This window comes from Ipomoea nil, unplaced genomic scaffold (genome assembly GCF_001879475.1).
Source record: "Ipomoea nil cultivar Tokyo-kokei standard unplaced genomic scaffold, Asagao_1.1 scaffold1576, whole genome shotgun sequence".
Taxonomy (NCBI): domain Eukaryota; kingdom Viridiplantae; phylum Streptophyta; class Magnoliopsida; order Solanales; family Convolvulaceae; genus Ipomoea; species Ipomoea nil.
In genome coordinates, this window is record NW_017618004.1 from 2,516,368 (window position 1) to 2,526,103 (window position 9,736).

Genomic DNA, 9,736 nt, shown 5'->3' on the forward strand with positions numbered 1-9,736 from the left:
TCTCTTTAATTGCCTTAATACGGAGTATCTTTTTTTTACTCATTAAATTCTCAACTGCACAACATTTAAACTGTATATATATGACCAAAGACAATAAATTGATATTAAACCAATGCAAGCTCGTGCATCATTCAGATCTTTGGGAGAATAGAGTCATACAGACTTGTAACAAGGATTTACAAATTTTTCTGAGATTATATACAGAGAGATTAGGCTGTTGGCAACTTCAGAAGGATCCAAAGGTGTTCTCCCCGCTATAAGTCATGTAGAGGAAGCCATCCTCATCCTTGTGTTCATCATAAATTGCGGACATCATAGCAGCTGCAGATAAGGAACCACGATCGTGAATACGACTTGAAGGAATTCAGAAATGAAAATTTATGTGAGATTGTACTTACCAGTGGGAGGAAGGATGTTCTTCACAAAGATAAAAATGGCCTTCTCAGCACTTAGCTTTATCCTCTTTCGAACAACATACACAAATTGCCCAACAGTCAGATCAGCAGGAACAAGATACCTGAAAAAACATTGTGATTTAACAGTGTTAATCGTTTCACAATAAAGGTGGAAAACAACAAATTATTTCAGATGGTTTACAATCTATCTAATGTTTCTTGTCCTTGCAAAATAGCATCAAGAAAATATGGGGTAGAGTACATAGGCACTCTAATTATCATCCCTAGCAACACCAAATTGTTCCAGGAAAGTATCAGCTAAGTTAAATAAATGAGGTCTCAATTGAAATCAATCAAATTTTAGGGCTTGTAATGAAGAGGATGAAGACTCATGATTCAATAAGGCACACAGACAACTCCATGCACAATGCTTTCTGTCAAACTCAAAGTAGTGACCCAAACCACAAAAATAAAAACAAAACAGGTGGCTTTTGAATAGGAGCTCACTTCTTCTTGTCAATGTCGGGGATGTCACTCCTTTCAGCCTTCTCCACAATGACCTGTACAGAAACAATTGATTAACATATTGGTAAAACTGAGGCAAAGGTCATCAGAAATATACAGAACAGAATTGTAAAGGGGGCAAATGGAAATTCTTTACTGGAATTCTATCAGGATACTTCTCTCTGATGCGAGCAGCTTCTGCCTGTCTCCTCTCTGGACATTGAAAATCAAATCATAAATACAATTAAAACCGGATACACTAAGATATCAAATAAACATCAAATCATGATTTCTCAGAAACAACCGACAATAATCCATCCACCACCGAGTAAACATAAGAACAAATTGCAAAAATAGAGCAAATTTCTTATATCCAAACATAAGATTATGCATCGAGTTTCCACATCGCAACTTATATAGAAATCGCCTACTTTTTCACTATAAATAGGGGTATCATCATGTACCTAATAAATCTATTTTGCTAAACATCAATATCATTCAGAAGGTGAAAAGCACGAAATCGAAAATTACAACCAACAAAAATCTCTGGAAAAAATTCAGCAAAAATTAAATTGAGTTCTCAACTAGTTCAACTAACAGATATTATTATCATCCAAAAGTGCAACAAGTCAAAGATCAGATCCAACAACCAAAAAGTAAAAGTAATACGCAGTCTTCAAATCCATATACGTAGGGAATATATATAGAAAAAGAGATACCTAGAGGGTGTTCCAACTTGAAAGAACTCTTGGCCATGGCGATCGGCGAAGGATTTGATGTGCTGCGAAGATCGAAGGGGAATTAGGGCTTGCAAAGTAAATAAAGGAAAAAAGCAGGGGAACAATAATTGGAAGTTAGAACTCAAAAGAAAGGTCGAGAAATAGGAAGAAAAGTAAGGAATTACCAAAGCAGAGAGAAAGAGAGAGAGGAAAGAGAGACGCTTCGTCTGATGCGAAAGTGTACGAAAAGATTTAATTGAGCAATGCGAAGATCTCACGCCTCGATGGCCGTTTCGCACTATTTATCGCTTTTTCCAATTTATTTATTTATTTTGTATTTTGCGAGACAAGCTTGTATGTATTGTATGTATTTCGACGATGTACGCGTACGCCGCTTGATTGGATAACGTGGGTCTAACTTTTGGATAAGTCAAAAAGATTCTTCATTTTTTTTTTTAAATTAATACTCAAAACGGTCATCAATTATAGTAATTTTTTTAATTTTGTACTAAACGGTTTTAATTTGATGACTTAATATAATCTCATATTTTTGTATTTTTGCTTAATTTAATCTTCCGTTTGCTATTCCATTAAATTAGTGTTAAATAAAGAGATAATTCAGTAATCTCAATATTGAACTCTCTTTCTTTTCAGTCTTTAAGTGCGAAATCCACTCTTTTTTACAAATTATTCCAGACCTGCGAATCAAATTTTATGTTCGCAAGTTTGGGAGTAATTTATAAAAAATAGAGAATTAAAACCCATAACTAAGTTACTAAATTGTCTTTCTATTTAACACCAAATTGAATGTACATTATTTAATATTTAATCATATACAAAATAATATACTTTTAGTACTCAAATAATGCACTTTATATACACAAATAATATACTTTTTATTTGTAATAATCATGGTCCATAGAAGAATGATTGCCATTTTGTTCAACCCTCTTCGGGGTTGAGGGTTGTTCAAATCTCTACAGTTGTATAGCCCTAGCAAGTTGCATTTGGCCCGTGACAAGTGATCTCATGTTTAAGTGGTCCAATCTTTTATACTGAGTGGCTTTTTTATGAAGGCAAGCCCTCATATTTAATACACAAGAAGTGCAAGGAAGTGAAAGGTGAAAACAGGAAATCATAGCCTGCATTTATACAGACTTATTACAAGTTTCACTAGCTCTCCAATCAGAGACTAAAAGAATTTTTGTGTTTCCTAAACATCTAAGAAATTGTAAGTTTACACTTTTTGCTCCTCTAGTAGACTGCTGCCATAGTCATCTCTTTCCTTACCTAAAATGGAGTAGATTCCCACAGCAACCTCTCTGTCTCACTGCTTCTTTCGACGCGTATTTTACAGGTTGATAATTCAGAAAAATTCCCCGAAACAAATGGCCATTACACTGTACTCTTGATATCAGTTCCAACGCCTCCAGAGCTTGGAGGATCCGCATTATCAAAACACTGCATTCCAAAGGGCGTTATCGCCTTCCCCACACCGACGGTGAACCTCCTTGATTCTCTCCACCGAATTGCAAATGCCACTGCATCGCCAATCAAAGGAAGCCACGCATACGTTCCCCGCTTGAGCCTTCCATTCACAGTCTGGCAAAATAGACGTTAGAATCTAAGATTGGACGCCACCAAAGTGGACCGAAGCCAAACCACACTAAAAGATTGAATCAAAATCAATTAGAGATACTACTAGCTCTGTTACAATGCAGTATCTGTTCATAACTACTTACTCAACCTACTGAAACACAAAGAGTCAATACCATATCCACTGAGGCTCAAACCCACAACCTCCCATATGGGAGAGCAACTTGGTGCCACTAGACCACAAGGTACTTGGCTTGACTTATAGTGATTATAACATATGATTAGTGCAAATTCATTGCACAATTGTGAGGTGAGATGGCGTTGAAATCAAAAAGCTACATTGAGGGCACCAGAAAACAGTTGTATTTGGAGAAAAGCCGAGTAGTGAAATCATACCGGGTGGAGTTCCACAGCACAGCCTTCGGTCATCTATATGTTCTACATCCAATCCGATTAACCATGATCCCAGAGAGACGTCCTCGTTAGTATATTTGTGAAGCATGTTCCTAAGGAGATTAAATTTCAAGATTTACAAATTGATATTGAAACTGGAAAGGTCAACTGACTAGTAAATTTCACCGAGAAACGAAAATGCTCACTGGTTTATGGAAATATAGGTTGCTAAATCTTTTGAAATGGCATATAGCTGCCCAGTCGCATGGCGGAAGTACTTATTTCCTTCCTCACCAAATTTCCAGTGTTCGGGCTCATGATATCTTACTCCCCTGCAAATAGGAGGACCGACAACAAAGGTCAGTAAACGCGTCAGACCTTATAAACAAAGAATTGGTCTTTTTTTTTTGTCAGACCATGAGGTGTCCTGAGCAAGTCCTAACTGTAGGAGACACCTTTAAGCCCGTACCATACTCAGACTAATCCTCATTTGCACCGGCCCGGCCCAATAAGGGACAAAGTGCTGGCCAAATTGGTTTTTCCATACGAGAGGAGGTTTGAACTCCCGACCTCTCTTAAGGGATGAGAGTGCTCGGCCACTCACGCCAACCAAGCTGGTTCAAAGAATTGGTCTTTAAACTAGAACAAAAAATTCATTCAGACGGTGTTTGAAAATTTTCTCCTTACTTCTGTGCAAGGACGGGACCAGATTTCATGCATCCAATATATACTCGGGGTTTGGAACGATGCCTGGCTAAAGTTGCTCCCAGTGTCCCTGAAGTTCTCATTCAAGAACATCGCATAGTGAGTTAAAGTATAATTCCATCGAGACTCTGAGCATGTTCTTTATTAAAATAAGAACAAAAGCATATGCCACAGTATCCTCATTTGATGAACGGGGCACCACAAGGACGAGTAGTTGTAACTTACCTATATTTACATGTATATCATCATCAACCTTGACATAGAAATCTGCATCCCAGAGAGCAACAGCAGTAGCAAAATACGTCTTTGTCTTAGCAGACAGCTCAAGGTACCCCTCAACATGTTCCTGGCAATGTTGAATTATGATGTGAGAGCTAGCAAGCAGGACAAGGCAAAAAGGAGACGATACTTTTTCTCATTGCTCTACAAATTGACCTAAATTTCAAGCCCCCGGGGTTTTTTTTTGGATTATAAATGCATGCCCGTTGAATTATCATTTCTTTAGGGCTAATCGTTGGGCGGAGGCCTGAAGGGCCAAGTCCAGAACCAGATGGCTAGGGGATTGTAGGGCGGAGGCCTGAAAGGCCAAGTCCAAAACCCTACCTTTCGAAATGTGGCATAATACTAATACAAAGAATTTGCATTACCAGTCTCAAGAAATCTCCGTGCTTCTTGTCTTCTGCTTCAATTGCTCGATCAAGAATGCCACCAGAAGTAGCACTGTTGTGAATGGCGATTTTCAAATGAAAATGAAAGAAAATTAGTAGCCTGACTCAGTTGATCATAAAAGTGGCTTCTGGGATCCAATTTAATTTAAAATGCTTAAATTATCAACATCCAACACCCACCTGTGTCCTATTACAAAGCGCATAATAATGCCTCTTTCCTCCTCGAGCTTTTTTAGTTTCTCCCCTGTTTTATAACAGGTAAATTATCAAAATAAACTAAGCAAACAGGTATATAGGGGAACACAAAAGAGATGAAGGGTCATCAACCTTGGGGAATCCAGGTAGCACGGATAGAGTCTCTCCTTTTTCGGCTGCTAAAGGCGGTATTTATGCCAACGACCATTAGATATTTTCGTTTCTTATTCAATTCCGGGATCTTCAAGTCTTCAGATATCGGGGAGCCAGTCAGTATAGAATCCTGCAAAGCCCTTGCTGCAGCTAACTCCATCTCTAAATTAGATATTGTTTTATCCAGAGTTCTGTATTTTCGTAAATACATTTATGATTTCAGAATTTCAACAAGTATTCATGAAATCTACACGTGATAGGCTCAAGAAACATACTGTATAGCGTTTTGTGTCTTTGAAACCTCCATAAGAATATCCCGGGATTCCCTTTCTGGGTGCTTCTAATGCCACCAAAAAAAACAAATGCCTTAAAGCTTATCACAGTTAAAAATAATACATCAAAGAAAATAGTGTACAGCTGTTATATGAATCCTGCATACTTGAAGGGATGGGAGATTATGACTCTTATATCAATGCCACATATTTAAAGCGAACGGAGATTGAATTTCACAAAATTGTGTAGTACTCACAATTCCAGTATCACAGCCCTCTGAAACTAACTTTATCTTGTCATCCTCCATCTGTGTAGGCCGTGATATGCCCTTAGCTTCTGGCACCGTCCACATTCTATAACCAAAAGGTCCAAAAGATTGCAATCAACAACACATTAGGAAACTTCTCTAAATAATATAATGGATAGAAAGCACAAGTCCCATATTGCAGAGAAAAGTTTATGTAAGAACACCTTAGTAAAATCCCATAAAAACATGTGGTATTACTTTTTGGAAGTGCAAAAAGCTCAAGCCTTTTTTTTTTTTTCTTTCTGGATGACGAGGAAAACCTGTAGCCACTATCCAAGGGCATGCACCAGATAAACCCCGTCTTTTGACCCTAGTCGGTAAAGGACCACAAGGAGGTAAACCAATCTGTCCATAGCTGACTGGGTCAAACCAAGAAGGCTCAAGTCTAATTTAATTTATCATACAGGAATCTAATATTGTATTTTCTTATTAACATTATGAACTAAAAGTCTCAAACCACCAAAGATTTATTCTTATGTCCTTTTGACTTTCCCCACCACCACCCTTGCACCTACCCACCCACCCAAAATAAATAAATAAATAAAAATTACTGAGAAACAGGGTGGAATAACTGGAACCAAGAACAAACAAACCAATTTGCTGATAAAATGTAATTGTCAAGGTATTGAAGAGCAATTCTCCATTAATCTTTTCAGAAACCAACAGAACTAGTTGGGGTAATGAAATTAGCTTCTCAGGAAATAGATAAACAATTCAAAGAAAAGTCTGTGCCAATTTTGGTAGCAGCCAGATCCCAAACTGTAGGTTAAAAACCAGTGGATGAGAGGTAGAAGAAGCAGAAGAAATGCCACTCTCCAGATTCAACTTCTAAAACTACTATCAGTAAATTGTACCACTCTTATTATTCTGCTGGGAAAATGCATTCAATTCAAAACCTAAGCCACATAAACATCCTAAAACTTGTCAACCATCAGCAGTTTAGCTATGGATATATTATTCTGCATCACTAAGATCAGAAGAGCAATGGTTTTTTACACAGATCAAAGACACTCAACGCTGGAAACTATAAACATAAAGATTGGTGCGCATGAAAAAGGGGTCAAAAGAATGAACCTGTCAGTGAAGAGCATCCCGACACAGAAGCATCCAACACAGAGCAAGATTGTTAATTTTCTTGAAACAACACTCTTTGGGGTGGAATCAAATCCCCTGCTTTTCCAACCCATTTTTCTCTTCTTCTTCTTCTTCTCTGCTCGAAACCAATCAGAATTCAAATTCAAGGAATACCCATCTCAGTTCCCAAGCCAACCTAGCTCAAGAACCAGATTCAGAGTTCCAAGACTAGATTTTTCACTACAAAATTCAAAAACAGAATGAGAAGAAGGTGGTATTGGGGTATTGGTGGTTTGTGGAATTTGAGGACAAGACGACTCACTTTGCCACCCACCCAAATGGATTCCAACTGAACACCAGGTAGGCTCAAGAGTCAATCAAGACTTCTCTCTTTCCCCTACCCTTTCATTTATTTATAATTGTTGCGGAGTAATTTGTTTTCACTTTCTAGTCTGTACAACAAAATTGTCGGTGGAGTGGCTTTGGGACTGTCAGAAGAATAGCCGCAATTTATAGTAATTCACGCTCATAAATGACCCTTTCTTGCCCCATTTTTTACACTTCTACCTTTACCTCCCTCTCCGTAATGGTAAATCTATTTTCCCTCTCACCTGCCGATTTCCAAAGTTTGAACCTTGCCAGTGTAATGTGAAAATTATATTCAAAGTGAATAGATCTCCTGTGCACACTAATATTTAGTATTATTTATTGAGTCATTGAGTTATCGTAATTTACATTCTTTCAAATACTCTATGGGGTCGAGTCGGGAAGACCATTCGGATTGAGAATTTAACCTTTTAAAAAAAAAGAATATGTATTTTATTTGAAAACTGTTTGTTAAAAAATGATTAAATAAGTCATTGAATTTTATAGTAAACAAATGTAATAAAATACTTGAATTTTAAAAAATTGTAAGTAAATACATCAACTTGTTATTTTTATGCATTTAGGCACAATAGTTGATCATTCACTAATAATACTCAGTAATTAGAGTTCCAAAAATCAAATTGGCGACCATTGAAATATTGTCAATCACATTTTTCAACTAAAGAATGTGAAGAAAAATGTAACTACTGATTGTCTTATCCCTACAGAGGAGAAGGTGACCAGTCAGTCGACTTCTTCCTTTGAAAAAGGCAAGCACATATCACTTTTGTCACTGAAGAAGGCAACCGGTTGGTCGCCTTCTCCTTTTAAGGAAGAAGGCGATCGATGGTCACCAATTTTACTGTTGTAACCCTAATTACTAATGGATAACTGATTATTGTGTTTAGTTGCACAAAATGACAAGCTAATATATTTATTTATAACTTTTAAAAAATTCATAAACCTAATTATATTTTTGTATAAAATTCAAAGACTTATTTGACATTTTTCCTATAAAAAAAATAAAGTAGTTATAGTAATCTTATCCCCTAAAGAGGGTGATTACAATCCTATGTTCCTACTTGGCATTTTTTTTTTCTATAATGACAGTGGCTTACAAGTTTGCATTTGCCAAATGTGAAAAGTGGGGCAATTTGTTTGTTTGTAATAAATAAATAAATAAATAAATAAATAAATAAATAAATAAATATATATATATATATATATATATATATATATATATATATATATATATATATATATTTATTTATTTATTTATTTATTTATTTATTTATTTATTTATGAATTATCTAGATTTGTAGGAATGTAGAAAAACAGTGCATAAATAATAACTATGATGTTATAATAATATAACTTTTTTTTTTTTTTAAAGGGAAAATGACACTTTTTTCCTCTGAGTTATATACATATAGCATTTTTTCTCCCTGAATTATTGAAGTGGCTATTTTTCTCCCTGAAATGTTAAATGGACATATTTACCCTTAAAATAAATATTTCATTTATTTTTTTTCTCCAACAAATTATGATCATAATTTGGTTCAAACCAAACAAACACTAAAGCAACCAAACCAAAATATTCCAATTACAATTTAGAATCGAAACTCGATATTTAGAGTTTATTAAAATCGTGAACCGGAACGGACGGTTCATGTTCCGAACTGAAAAAAAAATACATTTATTGTTGAATTTAGACTATTTTAAAATAAAAACTAAAATTTTAAAATAAAGACACTTCAAAATCGCAAACCGGATCCGGAACCGCCGGTATACGGTTCAAGATTCAAATTTTTTATACATAATTTTAATAAATTGACATCTAAATATTGGATTTTAGATCTGAATCATAACCGGAAACTTTTAATTCGATTGCTTTAGTGTCGGGTTCAGTTCAAACCGAACCGTGGCCATCCCTACGTATACGCAATAATTTGTTGGAGAAGTAAAATAAATAAAATGTTTACTTTAAGGATAGAAATGTCAATTTAATATATCAGGGGGAAAAAGCACCACTTTTAGAATAATTGAGGGGGCTAATATGCTTACCTAAATAATTGAGGGGGAAAAGTGCTATAATTATATAACTCAGGGGGAAAAAGTGTCATTTTCCCTTTTTTAAATGAGAGAGTATTGCATGGATAAATTAAACAAAAGTCTCATATTTTTATAGGAGTGAGTTGAATTCGTATGAATGTAGGGAAAATATTAAATGAATTATAAATATGATTATATGATTATAATGTCTATTTTTTTTTTTTTTTTTTTTAGCAAGAGAGTATTACGGGAATAAACATAATCTTAACTCTTAAGGTATAATTTGATTGATTAGACTAAATAAGTGATACCATCTGATATGAATACATCTCTTTA

At 35.4% G+C, this 9,736-nt stretch overlaps 2 protein-coding genes across 5 annotated transcripts; both read right to left on the minus strand.

Moving 5' to 3' along the window:
* Positions 1-76: 76 nt before the first annotated feature.
* On the minus strand, positions 77-1,926 carry LOC109190624 (autophagy-related protein 8C). 2 transcript variants are annotated; one of them, XM_019341155.1, is made up of 6 exons: positions 1,804-1,926; positions 1,619-1,680; positions 1,057-1,112; positions 903-955; positions 399-517; positions 77-321 (listed from the first exon to the last, which is right to left on the minus strand). In XM_019341155.1, the coding sequence occupies exons 2-6, from the start codon at positions 1,653-1,655 to the stop codon at positions 227-229; spliced, it is 360 nt and encodes a 119-aa protein (XP_019196700.1). In that variant the 5' UTR covers positions 1,656-1,680; positions 1,804-1,926; the 3' UTR covers positions 77-226. The 2 variants fall into 2 exon arrangements, with proteins under 2 accessions (XP_019196700.1, XP_019196701.1); XM_019341156.1 differs by having other exon boundaries at positions 1,619-1,714; positions 1,804-1,903.
* An 807-nt stretch (positions 1,927-2,733) lies between these two features.
* Positions 2,734-7,441, minus strand: LOC109190791 (probable beta-1,3-galactosyltransferase 2). Of its 3 annotated transcripts, XM_019341397.1 has the most exons (12): positions 7,305-7,441; positions 6,983-7,222; positions 5,858-5,954; positions 5,604-5,668; positions 5,308-5,519; positions 5,161-5,224; positions 4,960-5,032; positions 4,538-4,658; positions 4,295-4,382; positions 3,814-3,939; positions 3,611-3,720; positions 2,734-3,220 (listed from the first exon to the last, which is right to left on the minus strand). In XM_019341397.1, exons 2-12 carry the CDS (start codon positions 7,093-7,095, stop codon positions 3,072-3,074), a joined length of 1,218 nt encoding a protein of 405 aa, XP_019196942.1. In that variant the 5' UTR covers positions 7,096-7,222; positions 7,305-7,441; the 3' UTR covers positions 2,734-3,071. The 3 variants fall into 3 exon arrangements, with proteins under 3 accessions (XP_019196942.1, XP_019196941.1, XP_019196943.1); XM_019341396.1 differs by having other exon boundaries at positions 6,983-7,441; XM_019341398.1 differs by having other exon boundaries at positions 5,604-5,665; positions 6,983-7,377.
* Between the last annotated feature and the right edge of the window lie 2,295 nt (positions 7,442-9,736).